Below are 22,002 nucleotides of genomic sequence, written 5' to 3' on the forward strand. Positions count from 1 at the left end.
AACTGGTTTGAAAAGTGCCAATGCTGTTCATTAATGTTGTATCCTTATCAACTGGGAAACATCAAATCTATGTCACCCCATCTCCTTCCCACGGCAACTTTTCATGCAAACGCAGATGTGATACCTTCCCTTTTATCTTCTCTCTCCTCACTATCTGTGGCTCCAGGTGAAGCAGCGATTTACATGTACTTTCAAATTTGTCTACTGTATTTACAGCTCACAATGCGGTGGTCTCTACAGTGGGGAGACCAAATGCAATCTAGGTGACCACTTTGCGGAAAGTCTCCATTCAATCCCGAGCTACTAGTGGCCTGTCTTTTTAATTCTCCACCTTGGTCTCACACTGACATCTGCCTTTGGTCTGCTGAACTGCTCGAGTAAGCTTGAGGAACAACACCTCATCTTTCGATTAGACGTTTTGCAACCTGAGGCAGTGGCATCTTGGTACTGTCACTGACTGGTATTCCAGAGACCTGGGTTTGAATCCCACCATGGCAAATGGCGAAATTTGAATTCAGTAAAAATCTGGAATTAAGTGATGGCCAATTGTGATAAAAATCCATCTCCATCTGGTTCACCTTTAGAGAAGTAAATCTGCCATCCTTACCTGGTCTGGCTTACATGTGACTCCAGACCAACAGCAATGAGGTTGACTCTTGAATGGCCTCTGAACAAGGGCGATTAGGGATGGGCAATAAATGCTGGCCTAGCCAGCGACGCCCTCATGAACGAATTTAAAAACCTTCTGAGTTTAACCATTTCAGACCTTTTACGCGTTTCTGTTTTTTCTCTTGTTTTTGCTTTTAGACAGCAGCACATCTATAAGCAGATGTTTTTCTGTTTCCTTTCTTGTCCCATTCTTTGGTGCTAAAAGGCCAACTCATCTGTCATTCAATCTGTCCTATCTTCCACCCGGTCAGACTTTTCTTTTATCCTTGTCCCATCCATACCATGCTCAAAACCTATTACATTTCTGACTTGTCCCAGTTCTAATGAAATGTCATCAACTTGAAACGTTAACACTGTTTCCCTCTCCACAGATGCTGCCTAATGTGCTGAGTGTTTCCGGCATTTTCAGTTTTTATTCCAGTTGTAGTACTTGATTTGCTTTTCTGTTTGACGTATCTCAAGCTGCCATCTGTTTTGTTCACACTGGAAGTTACATTTCAGCTATGGATTACAAAATTAACCTATAATAGATCACCATTTGTCTTTGGGCAATAAGCAATGTGTTCCAAAAGATTTTTTTTTTAAATGAACTCTTTAATTTTAAGACAACGTAACCAGATTTTATCAAATATTGTTTATTGCAAGTGAAAGACCTTGCAGGGATGAATGAAATCATTTTTAAATCTCTGAAGCATCTTCTGCTGCATTAAAGGTGCTAAATCAATTTAACTTGAAAATCCTTCCACGACTTCTTTCTCTCCCTATCTCTGTAACTTACACTAGCCTTTCAACTCTCCCAGAGCTGTCTGCTCTTCCATGTCTGGCCTCTTGCACATTCCCTCCACTATTGACAGCCATGCTTCCAGCTGTTTGGGCTCTAAGCTTTCTACCTCTTTCACTTCCTTTAAGATGCTCCATGAAAATCCGTCATTATCCTAATGCCTCCATTATGTGGCTTGGCGTCAGATTTTGTTTGATAACACTCCTGTGAAGCATTTTGGGATGTTTTACTAAATTAAAGGTACCATCTAAATGTAATCTATTGTTGAACTGTTTCTCTTTTTTTTAATTTTAAGTAAATTACTAAATATGTTTGATGTAATTGCAGGTAATATTGCAGGTAACCGTGGCGGTGGTGCTGGAGGAGTGGTGAATGCGCAGGCCTGGCAGTTTGCTGGAGGGCTCCCTGGAATAACGTATTGCAACCAAGGTTGTGCCAACTCCTGGCTGGCTGATAAATTTTGTGATCAAGCTTGTAATGTCCTGTCATGTGGGTTTGATGCTGGCGATTGTGGGGAGGGTAAGTGTGAACTGCAATTTCTCTTCTACATTCCTCTGTTGGAGTATTGAACATAGATTATTGAAATGTGTCATTGGGTTTGCATATTAATTAGCTCAAGATATATTTTCACTGGCTGTATAAAGCCCCATCTTGATGTGGCCTGTGAATTATCCCCGAATCATACTTGATGCTTTTAGTGTGAGCATTATATAACATTGATGTAACATCTTTGCATATACTTTGTTTATATTGTCAGTGTGACGCTTATTACTCCAAATTCATTGTACTTGCCAAGTACTATTTGGAGAGGGAAGCAATGAATCAATGCCACAACCATGGTGTAAGCAGTCTGAGAAAGGACAGGATAATTAGGGATGTGCTAAATGCATTTTCCTTCTACCTGCCAGCTCTGATGATAGCTTGCAGATTGAGTGGGTTTGCTTTTGGAATAATCAGGAACATCAGATTCAAATGTGAGTTCTGTTGAACTTGCCTTTTAAAACCAGCAATAGTTGCCATATGGATGTCTATGGGTAATTTTTTGGATGTGCATTTGTAAGGATGTTAATATATAGAAACATGTATTTATATTTCATCACACCCTCAGCCAAAGAATTACTTCAAAAGCACAATCACCGTTCTGTAGGGAGCCAATTTGTGAACAGCAAGCATCTAATTTTTTTTTCATTCTTTTGTGGGATGTGAACATCGTTGACTAGGCCAGCATTCGCTGCCCATCCCTAGTTGCCCTTGAGAAGGTGGCGGTGAGCCACCTCCTTGAACCGTTGCATTCCATGTGGTGTAGGTACATCCCAGTGCCTTTAAGGAGGGGTCCAAGGATTTTGACCCAGCAACAGTGAAGGAACAGTGGTATATTTCCAAGTCAGGATGCTGTGTGGCTTGGAGGGGAACTTCCAGGTGGCTCAAAAAAATTCTGCTGATCTATTTTTCTTAAGTGGATAATTTTCTCCAGGTTATATTCTACCTGCCACAAACTTGACACTCACTTAACCTAACTGAACCCTTTTGCTCACAGCTTACATTCCCAACTGCTTTGCCCTGGATGGTGTCAAGCTTCCTGGGTGGTGTTGGAGCTGTACTCATCCAGGCAAGTGGAGAGTATTCCATCACACTCCTGACTTGTGCCTTGTTGATGGTGGACAGGCTTTGGGAAGTCAGGAGGTGAGTTATTGGCTGTAGGATTCCTAGCCTCTGGCCTTTTCTAGCCACAGAGAAACTGGGAGATGTTGGTATTCTGATGAACCTGCATGTCCTTGTACATAAATCACAAAGTGAACATGCAAGTGCAGCAAGTAATTAAGAAAGCATGTTGTCCGTTAGCCTTGATTACAAATGGGCCAGAGCTTAGGAGTAAAGAACTCATACTGCAATTATATAGGGCCTTGGTGAGACCACACCTCAAGTGCTATGTGCAATTTGATCTCCCTAGCCAAGGATGGGTTTACTTCTGTAAAGGGAGTACAAGAAAGGTTCACCAGACAGATTGTTGGGATGAGAGGATTGTGGTATGAGGAAAGATTGAATAGACTAGGCCTATATTCCCTAAGAGTTAGAAGAATGAGAGGTAATTTCATTGAAACGTATAAAATTCTTAAGGAGCTTGACAGGGTAAGTGGGAGGATGTTTCCCCTGGTTGGGGAGCCTAGAGTTTCCATATGCTGCCTTAATTACTTGTTGCCACCTGCATGCTAACTTTGTGTTTCACGCACAAGAACACTCAGATCCCTCTGCACTTTTTTTTGGAATCTCTCCATTTAAATAATAGTCTGCCTTTTGATTTTTCCTACCAAAGTGTACATTAAACTCCATCTGCCAAGTCTTTGCCCACTCACAACCTATCTATATCCCCTTGCAGATTCCTTATGTCCTTATCATAACATGCCCTCCCACCTATTTTTGTATCGTCAGCAAACTTGGATACATTACAGTCTGCCCCCTTTCCTCCAAGTCATTAATATAGATAGCAAATAATTGAGGCCGTAGGACTGATCCTTGTGGCACTCTACTAGTTACGTCTTTCCAACCTGAAAAAGACCCATTAATCCAGTCTCTGTCTTCTGTGTGTTAACCAACCCTCAATCCATGCTAATACATTACCCCTAATACCGTGAGCTCCTATCTTGTGCAAAAACCATTTATGTGGCGCCTTATCAAATAAGTGTCGAAATGAGATGGAGAAACAGATCATTGAAAGTAATGCTTGTTAATAAGACCTTTAGTGCTTTGTCTGCTTATTTTTTTTTTAATGTGTGTTTTTGAAGGGATGGAATTGAAAAGCAGAGAAGTTATCTTAAACTTAAATAGATCCTTGGCTAGACTACACTTGGGAGAACTGTGAGCAGTTCTGGTCTCCATATTATAAAAAGCATGTTAGAGGTATTTATTAGATTGATACCAAAACTGAGGAGTTATACCTATCAGAAAAGATGATCGTGCTGGGGATTCTCTTTTCCAGAAGAGGGAAGACTGATGGATGACCCGATAGAGGCCTTCAACGCTATGAAAGGGTTTGATAGGATAGATGTAGAAGATTTGTCTCCATTTGCGGGGGAATCCAGAACTAGGGCTATAAATGTAAGATAGCTGCTAATAAACCCAAGTGGGAATTCGGGTGAAACTCTTTACCCAGAATGGTGAGAACCTGGAACTTAGTACCACATGAAGTAGTCAAGGCGAAGAGCATAGATGCATTTAAGAAGAAGCTAGATAAACATATGAGGGAAAACGACATAGGAAGATATATTGATTGTGTCTGTTGAAGGGTGGGAGTATGCTGACAGAACAGAAGCATGGATATGAGCCTGTTGTGCTGAACGGTCTGTTCCTGTGCTGTAAATACTTTGGAATTGTGCTTAAAAATACAGCCTTTTAATTGGAGTGCGACCAACTGAGCCAAGTAGGAACTGAATGTTTTGTAGTTCTAATTCATATGTATTAAATAAATCTAAGTATAACAGTTTTGTATTTTTCAGCCTGTGCTAAATTCATTTCTTTCCACACCAATTTTTTGTTTAAAGTCAGATGTGATCCAATTTTGACAGCAGAAAACAAGAAGTGGAACAGGGACAACTTGTGTAAATTTTGTTTTGCAACAGCAATTTCTAATAATGAGCAAGCAAGAATTTCCAAAAGTACTTCCTTTTAATTGGCCAAAATAAATTTCTCCTAATTATTCTATGGATCAGATCTTTGCTCTATTTGTTCATAAGTTTTGAGAATATCTGCCCTTATTAAATAAAATTTCATTGAATGTGTAATAAAAACAGAAAATGCTGGAAAAACTCAGCAGGCCTGGCAGCATCTGTGGAGCGAGAAACAGAGTTAACGTTTCAAGTCCAATATGACTCTTCGGAACTCAACTTTGGAGTTCGAAGAAGAGTCATATTGGACTTGAAGCATTTTCTGTTTTTATTTCAGATTTCCAGCATGTGGAGTATTTTGCTTTTATTTTATTGAATGAGTGTTGCATTTAGTAAATCATTAGTATTACTGAAGCAAGGTTTTAATATTGAATGAATAACTGTTAATGTATTGATTTTGCTCATATCATGACCTAGTACATATCAAAATCTGTTTTGCCTTAGTCGAACCACTGGACATTGTTACAATAGCTTCAACTTGTTGCCAATCAGAGTTCCAATGGTGCTTTAATTTTCCATTCACATTATTTTCTTTCCATTTAAGTAATAGTTCCTCCTTGGCTTTTTTTTTGGTCCCCCACGTGAAGCACGTTAAATTTCTATCTTCAATGTGTGTGCTCAATTCCCAAGGATATGCAAATGCTCCTGCGGCTTGTCCTGTTCAGATTTGTAGTCTGCCATCTTTGTTATCATTAGTTTGGGTCACCAGTAAATTTAACCATATTCCCCCTGATTGTACTTTGTTGTGCACAGCCTGTTTGTTGCATTGCGCAGGTCCCTGTACAATTGCTGCGTGGATGTGCACATGTGCATCTTAAAGCGAGCATTGGCTGTGCATGGCTTGTTTAGTGCACTGCACATAGTAATCTAGAACAATGTGGCCATGCAGCTCAGAGGGAATATTGCTTGTGAATCCTAGATCCAGATCATTTATGAAGGTACAAAACAACAGTCATGCGTGTCAACTTTTAGCATTAACGTCTGAAGACAGTTATGAGCACTTATTAGATATTAAATATTGAATTTGTTTCTGGCAAAGTTATTTCTTCAACTACTCAGCTTTCTGTGAAGATATTTTATATCTGACTCAATAAGTATACATTTGTTTTCAGTTAATTTTCACTTGTCCAGAAATGGGGGAAAAATGCGAAGTCTGATAATCAGAAAAGGCTTAAATGGAATTGATCCTGAAAGTTCAACAATGTTTTCTTTACCTAGTGCTCAACCACCACTCTTGTTATGGATATTTAATTTTCTTTATTAACTTGGTTTGTTGAACTATTTTGTCCACAGAACACTTTGATCAGATGTATGATGTGAACCTTCTTCTTAATCAGACTCATTACGTGCTTCCAAAAGGTGAGGCCTTGCCTTACTTCCGTTTTGAGGGCTTTGCTAACAAAATCACAGAGGCCTCATTCACGGATAATGCTATAATTCGCCATGCTTCTGTGGCCAACAAATGGAAGACCATTCACTTGATCATGCACAGAGAAATGAATGCAACCACAATCCATTTCAATTTGACTTTCCTGGATAAAAGTGACAAAGAGTTTAAAATGCACCTCACTGTAGATGCTGACACCAGAGAAGGTCAGAAATCAAACCAAACTGTCATTTCAAAGAAGCAAGAAAACGCAACAAATCTCACTGCAGCACCATTAGAAATGGAGATTCCATTCAAAGACATTGCTGAAGAACTGCAATTCCCCAAAATTCAAGAAAGGACTTTAGATGAGTTGAATGTCAGTCTTCTAATCGACCTTCAGTTTATTAACATATCACTCCTGCCTGTTGATGTTCAGAAAGAGTTGAAAGAATTGGATGCAAAATTAGAAGATGGTGATATCACACTTAAAGGGTACAATCGAACAAAGGTGATGATTTTGGAGCCGTTCAGAAAGCTTACGCGATCTTCAAAACAAAATGGAAGTAAAGACGTTGTGTCTCAGCACTCAGCGAAGATTAATTTGTTAAAGAATGTAGGCTTATTGGACAGGAGAGTTGCTGGTAGAGGATATGTTCACAAGGATGAAGATGCTAAAAACCACTTGACAGAAGAGCAAGTTGAAAATGGGCAGGTTGGAAGAAATGAACACGCTGCTAATCAAGTGTCCCTAAGTTCCTTATTTGCAATGAAAATGAACAACCTATTAAAAAGCCCTGCCAAAGATTTGCCAATTCTCCAAAAAGCTGAAATCAGACCTATCACTTCACAGAAAATTCTTAATATTCTCATGCCAAATAACAGCAGCAAGTTAAAACAAGATCAAATTGTAAGAGGAATAGAAAGAAAAGTCAAGCACCAAGGACAAAGGGATGCAGTCCTGAGGGAGGTTATTGCTGAGGCTGCAGAAATTGAAATTAAAAATAACAGCACAGGACATGCCAACAGAAAGCTGCAGCATTATGCTGGGAGTAATGCTGGCTTTTTGCCCTGGGAAAAGCAAGGATATTTCCAGGATCTAGTAGAAGTAAGTCATTTATAATGTGTGTATTCACTAATTGCCTTTATAGTAACAAATTGCCAAAAGAGTGAAACTTATTTTGAAATGATGCTAAAAATTATTAAAATTTTATGGTGTGGATTTGTCTATCTTGTGTCAGGTATGCTGTAGTTTCTCTCAGAATAAAGCATTGTTGCTAGCACTGCATATACTTAAAGGGGAGGGAAAGTTTAGAGGGGAGTTCTTTTTCATATTTAAAGTATTCTACAAAATCTCTCTTGCCTCAGTGGAGACCTACTATTTTGGATTTCCTCCCCCGCTTACACCTCCTCACCCCCTCCCGCCGTCCCACCCCCCAAAGCTGCTCTGGTGTCTCATAGATTGAGCGGAGTTACCTGCATCCAAAAGCAGATTCTTTTTTTATGGTTGTAGCACCTCTGGTCTGGCCAAGGAATCGATTTAAAACTCGTCTCTCCCAGGAGAGCATACTGTTGCTAAGCCTTTGTTCTGTCTGCCTCGAAACCAACCAAAGCAGAGAACTCACCTTTTTTCTCTGCTTCCACAAACCGAGCAAATAGTCTTTCCATACTCTCTGTATCAAAACCTCCTAACGTTTTAAAGCCCTCTATCTCATTAGCATTTTTTACTTTGAATCATTTTCCTACTATAAGATACAATTGGGTCTGGAATGCAGAAACATAAATTTAAGATATTGCAAGATATTTAGGACAGCACACATGAGGAACTTCTTTTTTACATAGAGGCTTGAGATTTGGATTGCACCACCAGAGTTAGTGATTGAGGCAGAGCATGTCAATGTTTAAGAATAGTTTGGATGGGTGCGTGTAGAAAGCATTTGAAAGATTGAAGCCAATGTTTTTGGCCCCTCCCCTTCTGATTCCATCCCCGTCATCAGTGTCTCGAGCAAAACCAGAATCTTTGCAACCTCCTATTTGACCTTGTGTCCCCTCCATCGAATAGACTACCCACTTCCACCCCCCAAACACAGTTTAACTTTCACCTTCCCTTGGCCCAACTGCTGTTGAAACACTCGGATTCACATGCCGCCTCCAACCTCAGCTTTTCCAGTGCTGTTTAGGTTGGCTTCCTATCTTTCATTCTCGGTAAACATCAGCTCATCACAAAGCTCTACACTCTTGTTTCCTATTCTGCACCAAGGGTTGCTCGCCTATCACCTCTGCTTGTTGACGTACAATTTTTCTAGGTAATCCAATGCTTCCCAATTTAAAATTCACATCTTCTGTGTTTATATTTCTTGATGGTCTTGCCTCTCCCTATCTCTTTAACTCTCCAGACCTGTCTGTTTGAGTAGCTATGCTTCCCTTTTCCTTGATCATTGTGCTTTTCTGCTCAGCCTCCCTGTCTTATAAATACCTTTTGTCCATGCATTTGGTCATTTGTCCTACGCTTTCCTTTTGCTTTGACAACCTTTTAATTTTGATTATACCTCTGTGAATGGCCTCGGAAAGTTTTTCTAAGTTACATAAGTGCAAATTTTTGTCTTATTGAGGGCTTTTGCAAAGTTGAGAAGTCCCACTATTGGAGCAGAATTTAAAGAACTTGACTCTGTGTATGCTGTATCCATTCTGGGAATATTTGACATCACTGAGTAGAAAAGTATATAGTTTAGAATTCAATCTTTAAATATATATGTAATGTAGATTTTATGCAAAGGAAATAAATGCCAGCTCCACTTGAAAATGCTGAGCATCTAAAAATTTAGCCTGTAAATATTTCAAAAGCCATCACATTTTACTTCAGGAGGATACAAAACTGGAGAAGGCACTTGCATACCACACTGACAATAAACAAGTGGGAAGAAAACTCCAAGACACGTTTGCAGACTCACTGCGCTATGTAAATAAACTTCTCAATACAAAGTTTGGATTTGCTTCTCGAAAAGTTCCTGCCCACATGCCTCACATGATTGACCGTTTTATCATGGATGATCTTCAAGCTATGTGAGATATTGACAATTTTATCTTTCTAGTTTTCACAATGTTTATTGTGAAGTACCTATAGGTTCTACCTGTACTTTTTAATAGGCTTTTAATTTTTAGCTGCAGCATGCGTTGCCTTTAATTTTAGAAATTGCAAGTGACAAAAGATTGTTTTAAAATATATCCAAAGATGTTGCTGAAAACTTACTGAAACCTTGTCATGTATTTAGAACTAAATCCATGTATGATTTTAGTGTGCCAAGTAATGCAATGCTTAGTACCAAAAACCTGAACTGATAAATGATGACCAGCAAAAATTAAACAATTGCTTGTCCTTTTTCCATTTACATATTGCATCACCAGCTTCAGTTTCTGTGAAAATCCATTCTTATGTTTGAAATATTCAGAATACTAGCTTAGGATTCCCAAGGATGGTCTGGATAAGAAGAAAAAAAGACTTGTATTTCTATAGCACTTTTCACAACACAGGATGCCCATGAACTAGTTTTGAAGTATAATGTAGGGGCAGTAGCTGAGTCCAACAGATCAAGAAAGCCACTAATTCAATTCTAGGTCTGTGCTAAATTTCTACTGATCTCTACTGGGTAATGTCAGGGGACCTGCAGTTGGTCAGGTGGCCAAATTCAGCGACCCTTGCTTGACAGTATGTGTGCAGGATCTCTGGCAAGTGTGGAATTGGACTCTGCAGTATGACCATGTTCCTTCCCCCAGGCTATTAAAAAAGCCTGCTCACTCGTTCTTCAATCTTTAATGAAGAATGCCATTTGGAAGGTAATGGATGGTAACAAGGACTGCACAACTTTAAAGTAGCAAGCCGGTTAACTCTAGGAAGGTGACAGAGTACAAGAAAACTGACAGAAACAGAGCAGAAAGAAGCATTGTTTGTAACTGATATTTTTGTTGTACCCTGGTTTGCTACTAATTGGGGCCTAATATTTGGTAATTCTGATGAAAGGTCACAACTTGAAACATTAACTGTTTCTCTCTCCACAAATACTGCCAGACCTGCTGAGTATTTCCACCATTTTCTGTTTTTATTTCCAATATTTGTTACATTCAATTATCAAAATGGTTTTATTTCTGGACAGGTTTCCAAAGGCTTTCGACCAGACTTCTAACCACAAAGTTCGTCATTCTGAAGACATGCAGTTTGCATTTTCATATTTTTACTATGTAATGAGTGCACTGCAGCCATTAAACCTTTCTGATGTTTTTGATGAAGTTGACACAGATCGATCAGGGATCCTCTCTGATCGAGAAATCCGGACGCTAGCAACTAGGATTCATGAGCTCCCACTGAGCTTGCAGGTAAAGCTTTTGCACCTACTCTTTCCCGATGCATGTGATTAAAAATGGATAACGAGCTCTGCATGCTTTGTACTCTAATAAAAACACATATCAAAACCATTATGTTTCACAATTCTACGTTTGATCGCACCTAGGTTATCATTTTAGTTTTGGGTTTGGTTTAAAAAAGTGAGCTATTTTCTCTGGTTCTCTACTGTACTTCTGACTTTAGGAACTGTGCTGGCTAAGATAGAAAAATGTGCATATTTGGATAACTACTATAAATATAGAGGCTTAAAAAATGTTGAATACAGTTTGCGGAGGAGTTAAATGTGACTGAGACGTCTGAACTGGAATGATAGTTAATTGCCCATGTTGCTGTTCAAGTGAAACTCAAAGAAAAATCAAAACTAAATATATTCATTAAAATCATTACATATGATTTCAATATAGTATTGATCTTTTCATATCCATGTAATAATGCAATAATAAAAATTATAATGGTGTAAGATAAATTTAAAAGCATCATTTTAAAAAGTTTATACCTGTACTTTATCCATGAGCTAACAATGGGAAGCTTTAATACCTATTGTCATCAGTGGCAATGAGGCAGGATGATAACTGTGACCAGGTCGATGGCCTGAAGTTGAAACTTGCTAAAGACTGGGAGGCACATCTAGACTGGTGAAAAAATGATAAATGAGACCATAAAAATGAGAGAACCTGAAGTTGTGACGACAAAGCCAGAAAAGTATAAATTTTATTTTTATAAACTTGCCTGAAGTCAAGTTGAAGAAGCTGCGCTGGTGTGACGGACATCACTTTAGAATTGGGAAATCCCATTGGAGATCTCCTAAGCAACAGCTAACTGTTGACATTTCAAAATTGAAATATCCAATGAGATATTTACCTATTTCTAAAATGAAAGTGGATGAACGTATATTTTATTAAGATCTAAATTTTATGGTAGCTGTGTTAGTGTTTTATATGGCTCAGAATTATTATGTTTGATAAGTTATTTTTGTATACTTCAAGGTCACTAGAACAGGATTGAGGATATCTAATCTCTTTTGATCAGTCAACATTTTCCATAGTTTAATTGCAGTTTTTTTTACATATATATATATACAGGACTTAACTGGTCTGGAACAGATGCTGATCAATTGCTCAAAGATGCTTCCCACAAATGCCACTCAAATCGATAAAGTCCCTCCAACCCAGGAGGCTTATTATGACCCAAACTTGGTAAGAACTTGCTAACTAACCGCCACCCACCCTCCATTCTGCCATTTGATGTAATGTAGTAATAAACGTTCTCGTTCGAGTAAACTTTTTTTATTGGAGAAGTTTTTTTATTTTGAGGTTTGCTTATGTACCATGGCACTTGCCCAACCAACGTAAGAGTCTAGATACTTGCTTCCAAGATTCTTCCCCTATCTATAAGGCCACTAGAAATTGTACATGTGGGAACCAAAATAATTGGTCATGTTGTCCCTATACTGTTTTTCTATTTGGAAATATTTGGCTTTTCCACACTGCATCTATTGTGGTATGATGTTGATTGGAAACTCATTGTGGGAATTGAGCATAATGCTTTGTTTCTGTCACTGTGTAGTGAAACAGGTTGGATCTCTCTATCTATGTCCTTGATGGGTGCGTTATTTTGTCTGTAGAGCAATCATTTTAATGTTTCACAAGGTTCTAGTTAAAAGTAAACTAGCTGAAAGCACATCAATTAGCAAATGATTCGAAACTTCTAATGAGTTTTAGATAAGCTTGACTGAGCTTCAACCAACATTGTTTTTTTCTTAAATATATCATGCTTTGTTGCCACAATTTCCATTTTTTATTACTGGAGTAGAATATTTAGAACAATCAAGTTGTGACTTGGCCATTTGGCTGCATTTCTCGGATGTGAATTCTATGTAATATTTACCATGGAAGCAGTGGTAATGTCTCGATGTCTGAGTGCTGGATAATTTCTTTTTGTTTTGGCTGGGTCTGTATTGAATAATATTCAGCACAGGAAGACCAAAAGTAGATGCTTCCCTCACAGTATTTTGTGAAATGACTCTTAAAGGTTAACTGGCTAAGTCAATTTCAACATGGATGCAAGAGATATTAGAATGAGATAAATTTGAGAAATGGAAACTTCTGAATTTATGCAGACCTTTAAGTGTAATTTTTATGATAACAGAAACAGCTTTAATATACATAGGACATCACAAAAGCGTATTCAAACAAAAATGGGTGCTATGTCGAAGGAGAGGTGGTGGATAATGAGGGCCTTAAAGGAGAGAGATGGAGAGGTTTAGGGAGAGATTTCCAGAACATTTTAATTTAACCTGTGGATGAGAGGGGATTGTTTTCAAGTTTGTTTTAAATTTTATATGGTAAGTTCAATTTTGCAGGTCCTCCTATTTAAGTAACACTTGACTTGCTTTTTAAATCTTGTTTGCCATAGCCACCAGTGACCAAAGGACTTGTGATGAATTGCAAACCTGTTACTGACCGTATTCGCAAGACTTACAAGGATAAAAATAAATACAAGTATGTCAAGTAATTGAGTTCTCTTTTTCTTCTCCAAACATCATTCGTAAACAACAAGACTCAATTCCATATATTTCCAATGCCATTATCCTGCAGGTTTTGTAGCAGCATTTTTTTTTTGCATGATCCTTTGATGTGGAGGATGTTTTTACAAGGAATTAAAACTTTATTTTTCTATCTTGAACAGTTCTGTCTACATCAGGCACTTGCAGGCTAGGAGTAGCAATGTTAGTTTCAGGGTGAAACCCCATCTGTCCAGTAATAGGCCTTGCTCTTCACCTTTCTTCCAGTACACTTGTGTACCTTTTCACCATTTGTCACATCAACCATGCTCATATAATTTCACTGCAAGATTTTCAGTTTATACTGAGAGAGTCTTTTTGTGCATTAGATCTGCTCCCACTAGAAGCTGGGTTGACACAGGCCATGTTAATTTCATGCAGAATCGTTATAGCTTACAGAGAGGGAACTTCATCCTATTAGCCTGGGCTGAATTCAAATGAGAGAATCAACATTCCTCTCCCACTGACTTTTGTCAACTCCTGTATTTGCTAACTATTTATGTTCAATATTTCTGCCTGATGGCAAAACATAAATGAGAGTTTTGTGTGAGAAGATATGGGATAGACCTTTCTCATACCATTTTATACTGTAGATTTTAATCTATAATATGCTTTGCTTTCAGATTACACTCTTGTACTGTTGCTCACATCCTAGAATGTGAATATGTAAAGGGTTATCTTTGTTAAGCATTTTGATTAAAAGTTCATTGATTCATTTTCACCTTTTCAATACTCAGGTTTGAAATCATGGGGGAAGAGGAGATTGCTTTTAAAATGATTCGTACTAATGTTTCTCATGTTGTTGGCCAATTGGATGACATCCGAAGAAACCCCAGGTATGCATGTGAAAGTAATTACAGTGAAGAGCGATTCAGTGAATGGGTTGTTATATCTGGTACTGTTCTTTGTATATTATTTACATTGCAACATCTCGAATCATGTTACACAGTGAAGTTGTATGTAACTTATGAATTGGCTGTATGGCCTCCTTGTATGTGGCAATAAATTGAGAGTATGAAAGGGTATAGGGTAAAGGTAAGGAAATGGGATCAAGTAGATAGCTCTTAGAGAACCACTGTAAGCCTCTTGTGCCGTAAGATTCCATGTCAGGGTTTCCCAAACTATGGGTCTCATTGGGGACGCAAGCTCCGAGGCAGCATAAACTGTGAAGCACAAACTGAATACCAACAGCTGCGAGACCCCTTGAAATCTTTGGGCTTTTCCCTATTGGTGAGCGTGGCCTAATGGACAGATCTTTGAGGCCTGATTCCTGCGGCAAAAATGCCTGTGTAAAGGTAGGTGAAAAACCTGCAGATTAAACACTTCCCACCACACTCAATCCTTGCCCTCCACTCTCGCAAATCTCTCCCCTTTTGCTCCCAAAAATCCTCTCCCACTTTGCTTTCACTCTGGGGTCACTGCAATTTTCAAGCTTCAAAATGGGAAAAAGTTTGGGAAGCCCTGTTCTACATGAAGTTATTTGGAAAGTTGCTTTTCATACAGGAATAGTTTTGATTAATGGGTAACTTTGCAACTTTGGAAAGAGAACAAAGTATTTGAACAGCAAAGCTTCTGAACTCTTTCATATTCTGATGGCAAATATTAAAAAAATTTTGCACCAAATTTGGCTGTGAACACAAATAAAATCAACCTTTATAAACTGCTAAGATTGCACTGAAATTATGCAATGAGTACTTCTGAACAGCTGAATAATTTGAGATGACCCGATGTAATTTCCTGTGTTTTCAAGTATTTAATCACTGACATATCGACCGTTGTTCTAAATGTGTTTCTCCATGTTCCTCCAGGAAATTTGTTTGCTTAAATGACAACATTGACCATAATCACAAAGATGGAGCCACAGTGAAGGCAGTGCTTCGAGATTTCTATGAATCATTGTTCCCAGTGCCATCCCAGTTTGAACTGCCAAGAGAGTACCGCAACAGATTTCTCCATATGCATGAACTTCGGGAATGGTAAGTGAAGCTTTAAGCTCTTTTTAAAGGTCATGGTAAATCTAAGCGGGTACTTGTCATTCAGAGTGCTACCCTATTTCATTAGAAAATAATATTCTGTACAGAATTTTCATATACTTTTATAAAAATATCAATTTTATTTCTTGCTTGGGAGCCCTTGTGTTTAGGCTTTCCTCCCAGTTAGGTGATAACGCCAGGTAGCATCCTCGTGCACTCATAGGCAGATTCTGCGCTTACCTGTGCGTGCGCATGGTCTGGAAATTCGCTCAATAATAATGGTGACCGTTGGTAGCCTAACCAAAAGTATTAGCACAAAATTTGGGCTTGTATGAAATTGGTAATGGAGGATGAATATTGCCTGAAAATAATTCCTCGTTATTTTTCTTAAGCCATGTTTGTCAATGCTGGTTAGTAAGAAAATGTAGGGATTGTCAAAAAATAGCAAAATTGAACTGACTCATTTCTCTGGGAGTACTGTACTCTGCAATTCTTCATTTAGAACTTTGGCTTTTACTCTTGTCTTAAAATTCAAATCCCCAAACTTCATGACACCATTCAGTATATTTTCAAAGCTGAGGGCCAAATTTAGAAATGAACTTGAATCTTACTACATTTGGGATTTTTTTGGATAAAAACTGGCAGATTGTCCCAATTGACAACTTGACTGAAGCAGTAAAAGAAGTGTACCCAATTCTCAATCAGTCAGTAGTTTGGACAGAACCTTTAAGCGCTACATGAAAGATTCATTCATTTTATTGCTCTGAAAAATGATATTTGCACATTGCACCTGTTTCGAGTTCTCTGAGCTGTACACTTGATCCTACACCCATGTCGTTTTCCAAATTCTATTACATTTTTGTTTCTCAAATATTTATCTATTTCCCTTTTAAAGCCTATTATGGATTTTGTTTCCTCCATTGTTTCTAGTAAGCCATTCCATGACCCAGCATTCCCCCCCCCCCGTGTTGTTTCAAAAAATAATTCTTAACCCCTTATGTGACTAATATTCAGTCTACCCCTGTAGGTTAGAGCTGCTAGCTTATTTACACTTACCATTTATCAGTCTTTAATTACAGACAATTAAACAGCTATTTAAATACAGTTCTAGAGTAATGTGATGGGAAAGCTCATCAAGCAGTAATTTTAATTCTAAATATTTTCTGCTTTATTAGTATGAGGTGGGTGTGATTTATTCGTGTCAAAACAAGCTACCTTTTTTATATGCAAGCGATTTATGATTGCGACTGTCATGACTTCAAAGCAAATAAATATAATCATGGTAGCACATATAATTAAGAATGTATTTGGCTGCTAACCCTTGACCACTAAAATGGATACACACATTTCAAATGAGAGTCATGAAGTAATAACATCACAGAAGGAGACCATTCGACATATTCAGTCCATGCTGGCTCTCCGGAGAGAAATCCAGTCAGTCCCGTTTCCCCAGCTATATCGCCATAGCCCTGCAAGTTTATTTCCCTTGAGTGTCTGTCCAACTTCCTTTTGAAGTAAGCGCTTATGAAGAGTTTTAAAAATTGCAAATAAAGATTTTAAAAATGTTTAAAAAAAATGTCCCCTCATGTGATTGTCACATGAGCAGGGGCATGTTATAAATTAAATTTTAAAAGTTTTATTTTATTTTTATTTGCTGGAAACCTCATCCCACCCGTGGATGAGGTTTCCAAAAATATGCAAAGGCAGCTTGGCCTTATCGCCTGCCCCCCAACTGTAAGGTTGGGTTGTCAGCAAAAAATTTAGGTTAATTATCTTTTTAATGGCCTTAATAGGTCTTTTAATTGTCGACGGGTGCGCTGCTGATTCCCGCGTGCGCCTGCCAACCGAAATATCGTGCGACTGCAAATTGCTTAGTGTGTCCTTCATTTTGTAATTGGGATGGATCACTTTGCATTTTAAGCACAGCTACTATTACCCACCAAATGCTGGAATTAATTTAATCTTTGGTAAATGCCCTTTATTATTTTTTTATTCATTCAAGGGATGTGGGCTTCGCTGGCTAGGCCAGCATTTATTACCCATTCCTAGTTACCCTGGAGGAGGTGGTGGTGAGCTGCCTTCTTGAACCTCTGCAGTCTCTGTGGTGTGGGTGCACCCACAGTGCTGTTAGGGAGGGAGTTCCAGGATTCCTTGATTTGCACTTATAATCCCCTCCAGCTCCCAAGCTTTTGACCAGCTACATCATTGTCATCCCAGAACCCTATTCTCCACAGAAATGCCAAATGTTCTACAGACCAAATGTTACCCAAATCTCATGCACATTCAGAGCTCTGAATTACTTACCCTATTTACACAAGCCTCTTGCCAAGCAAAGACCTCAAACCCTGTAGATATGTAGTGCTGCTGAAATTTATAGAGCTTTTTAAAATAATCCCTGAACTGGGTGTAATGGGTTATTCATTGACATTTCACCAATGGAACCTTGGTTCAAATGCAGCCCAGCAGATGACATGAATGTCTCTTTTGCTGGTTGTAAAGGATGCGTGGGCCTGGACCTGCGGTGTAAAAGTGCTCCTCATTTGAAACTCTTGGTTTTAGAGGTATAAGATATCTATTATGGCAAAATGTTACACTTATGTGATAGCGGCATCTGCCCTAGAAGTTGAGGTCAAGGTTCATTGTTGGGGTTAGGTACAGTGTGCTTCATTCTGTCTTTGGATGTGCTATAGCTGACATGGGAACACAAAATTTTAACATTAGCTTCTGCAAGTAACGTACAATTTGTAATGCACTATGATCCAAGTAAGTGTTAAATTTTGCATAATTCAAACATGGAAATTTAAAAGAAAATTGAGCTTTGGAATGAAAAGATAACACATACATCTGTAGCAGTTTTAATACTGTACCAGAACAACTTGGAAAGGACATACAGTGGAAAGAAAATGTTTTAGGGGAGGAGAGAGATCTGATTATTCAAAACTGCATTTGCCAATATGCTATTAAAATCTGCAGAGAACACTAGGTGAACTAAATTTTCTTTGGAGATGAAGAACATCTTGTGGTACATAAGCTCCCATTTTATACAAAAATCTATTTTAAATACTTCATATTTTTCACAGGTATGTTTGCATTTTGATGTAAAATTATAGTTCTTTTATATTGTGTATTCTTTTATTAACTAGCACCAAAATAAATGGCCTGAATGTTCTTGATCATTGATTTCAAACTGTAGGACATGTTATATTATTTAGTCATGGTTAAAACATTGCATTTTCCTACCTGAGTACACAGGTGACTACTTTATCATGAGCTATTACAACCAAACCTTTTAGGGATGGTTCAGCAAAACATTACATTCACTGCTCTGAAGAAGTCATACAGACTCGAAACATTAACTCTGTTTCTCTCTCCACTGATGCCGCCAGACCTGCTGAGTTTTTCCAGCACTTTCTATTTTTATTGCATTCACTGAATTTTGTCTCTTTTTTTGTGGAATATTTATTTGGAAAATTGGATCAGAAAGTTAGTGTACTTTGAAGTTGAGCAGGAAATTCCGATTTAAGGCTTGTGAGAATCCTGCAGCATCGAAACTGAAACTGCTTTTTCACGTCTGTCATTTATAATATGGCAGTATGTTAGCTACCTCAGTTATTTTAACATAACAAATTTTCTTCTACTGCATCACTTGCTAATGCAATGAAACTGGATAGTCTTGTTTAGCAACGACATGCAAGTGCCCTGAGTGGTGTATTTCAGTGTCATTTATGAAAGCAGTCAGTATATTTGGAATGCATTTGGAAACACTGTCAATCTATGTACCTTTCTGCTGTTTCTTGTATTTTTATTTCTTTTAGCTCCAAAGATGAGCGCTTTTTCTCCCCCCGTAGGTGAAGGTGTTTTTTGACTTTGAAAAATCATCCATTCATTCAGAATTTTCAATCTGGCAATGCAGCATTGCCTCAGTGTAGCACTAAAATATCAATCTGGAATTTTCTACTCAAGCCCTGAAGTGGAAGTTGAACCCACAGTGACACAGACAAGTATGTTACTAACTGAGGCAAGCAGATTGTCGTTTGATGCTGTAGTTTCTCTTCTTTTCCACCTTCCTTCCTCCAATTCTACCCAAAGGTGCCTTCCCTTTAGGGAGAAGAAATACAGTAGAGATAGTTCTCTGCCAAAGTGAGACATAAGATTGGAATTAGAGTCTCTCGATGGATAAAGGAACAGGGTATTTCCCTGTTTTGGTTATAGAATTATAAATGAATTGTGGTGCAAGGAAGGTAAAAGCTTTGTGAACCTATGTCAAGAGCTGGAGAGCACACCACAAAATGTTTATATTGCAAAGTTTGAAGCTGTATTAAACATAGTCCACTGCAGAGATTTGAGGATTTTTGTTGATTCTACGTTTCCATTCACTGTTATGGATCGAAGCATAGCTAATAATAAGGCTATAAAGGAACTTGCTAAAAATTATCAAAAAATCAGCTGAAGTTGAGTATGATCCAGCTTTACATGTTTGATGGTCAAAAAGAGTAAGTAAAGTGTGTTGGTCCTCTAGAGAGTGACAGTAGGGAGTTAATAGATAATAAGGAAATGGCAAAAGAAATGAACAAATATTTTGCCTCTGTGTTCACTATAGAGGATACAAATAACATTCCAGTAATAAGCTGCAAATCAGGAGGTGAATGGAAGAAAGGAACTTGGTGAAATTGAAATCACTAGGGAAATGTACTGAGCAAATTGATGGGTGCTGCAGGCTGGCAAGTCTCCGGGTCCCGATGGACTACATCCTAGGGTCTTAAAAGAGGTGGCTAATGAGGTAGTCGATGCGCTGGCGTTAATTTTCCAAAATTTGCTAGATTCTGGAGATATTCCAACAGATTGGAAAGTAGCAAATATAACCCCTCTATTCAAGAAAGGAGGAAGGCAGAAAACAGGAAACTATAGGCAAGTTAGTTTGACACCTGTCGTGGGGAAGTTATTAGAATTGATCTTAAAGGAGGTTATAGCTGGGCACTTAAAAGAGTTCAAGGCAATAGGGAAGAGTCAGCATGGTGTTGTGAAAGGAAAATCATGTTTAACCAATTCATTGGAGTTTTTTTGAAGGAGTAACATGTGCAGTGGATAAAAGGGAGCCTGTAGACTGCAGACTGTACTTGGATTTCCAGAAGGCACGTGATAAGGTCCACATCAAAGATTATTATGGAAAATGAAAGCGCATGGTGTAGTGAGTAACATATTAGCATGGATAGAAAATTGGCTGGCTGGCAGAAAACAGAGACTGCATAAATGGGTCTTTTTCTGATTGGCAGGATGTGACGAGTGGAGTCCCACAGGGGTCTGTACTGGACCCTCAACTTTTTAGAATTTACGTCAGTGATTTAGATGAGGGGAGTGAAGACATGGTAGCTAAATTTGCAGATGACACAAAGATAGGTAGGAAAGTATGTTGTAAAGAGGACATGAGCAGATAGATATAGATAGTTTGAGTGAGTGGGCAAAGATCTAGCAAATGGAGTTTAATGTGGGAAAATGTGAAGCTGTTCACTTTGGCAGGAAGAACAAAAAAACAGAGTATTACTTAAATGGAGAATGACTGCATAATTCGGAGGTGCAGAGGGATCTAGTTGCTCTAGTACGAGTCACAAAAAGTTAGTATGCAGGTACAGCAAGTAATTAAGGTGGCTAGTGGAATGCTACCCTTTATTACGAGAAGGATTGAACATAAAAGTAAGGATGTTATGCTTCAGTTATACAGGGCATTGGTGAGACCGCATCTCAAATACTGTGTGCAATTTTGGTCTCCTTATTTAAGGAAGGATGTAAATGCATTGGAGGTGGTTCAAAGGAGATTTACTAGATTGATACCTGGAATGAGTGGGTTGCCTTATAAGGAAAGGTTGGACAGACTAGGTTTGTTTCCACTGGAGTTTAGAAGAGTGAGGGGTGATTTGATTGAAGTATACAAGACCCTGAACGACCTTGACAAGGTGGATGTGGAAAGGATGTTTCCTCTTGTGGGTGGGTCCATAACTAGGGGGGCACTGTTTTAAAATTAGGGGTCACCCTTTTAGGACAGAGAGGAGGAGAATATTTTTCTGAGGGTTGTGCGACTTTGGAATTCTCTTCCTCAGAAGGTGGTGGAGGCGGGGTTATTGAATATTTTTAAGGCAGAGGTAGATTCTTGTTAGGCAAGGGTATCAAAGGTTATCGGGGGTAGATGGGAATGTGGAAATCGAAACACAAGATGATCAGCCATGATCTTATTGAATGGCGGAGCAGGCTTGAGGGGCCAAATGGTCTACTCCTGTTCCTATTTCTTACGTTATGTAAAAATCCAAACTTTTGTTTCTTGTGTGTAAACAAATTTTCCCCTTGGGTATGTATAATCCAGACAGGGGACTCGGTCTGCTTTAAGACCTTGGTCAGTGATTCTGCAAATTGCTGAGAGGAGCTGCAAACAAGTGACCTCATGAAGTCTTTATATGGTTTTTTTATTATCCCCTTTCTCTCCACCCAATATGAATATACCTGGCACTGTTCATTCCCTCCCTTTTGTGTGCTGTTGATATTTGATGCTCCATGTCATTGTCGGCCCAGCCTGTGTTCCCAACAGTAAGTTTCATGC

The 22,002-nt window shown here is 38.6% G+C and overlaps 1 protein-coding gene across 3 annotated transcripts in view; it reads left to right on the forward strand.

The window, feature by feature from the left end:
* Positions 1–22,002, forward strand: part of gnptab (N-acetylglucosamine-1-phosphate transferase subunits alpha and beta) — an 80,768-nt gene that overhangs the window by 51,767 nt on the left and 6,999 nt on the right. For 2 of the 3 annotated variants that reach the window (XM_078567658.1, XM_078567661.1), the window contains 8 exons: positions 1,778–1,969; positions 6,406–7,586; positions 9,342–9,541; positions 10,630–10,849; positions 11,960–12,073; positions 13,293–13,378; positions 14,178–14,276; positions 15,249–15,416. In XM_078567658.1, the coding sequence (XP_078423784.1) occupies positions 1,778–1,969; positions 6,406–7,586; positions 9,342–9,541; positions 10,630–10,849; positions 11,960–12,073; positions 13,293–13,378; positions 14,178–14,276; positions 15,249–15,416 (2,260 nt within the window). The remainder of the gene's footprint in view (positions 1–1,777; positions 1,970–6,405; positions 7,587–9,341; positions 9,542–10,629; positions 10,850–11,959; positions 12,074–13,292; positions 13,379–14,177; positions 14,277–15,248; positions 15,417–22,002) is intronic. The other variant, XM_078567659.1, reaches the window with a different exon arrangement.

The sequence above is a fragment of the Cetorhinus maximus genome, chromosome 22 (genome assembly GCF_964194155.1).
Source record: "Cetorhinus maximus chromosome 22, sCetMax3.hap1.1, whole genome shotgun sequence".
In the NCBI taxonomy this organism is placed as follows: Eukaryota; Metazoa; Chordata; class Chondrichthyes; order Lamniformes; family Cetorhinidae; genus Cetorhinus; species Cetorhinus maximus.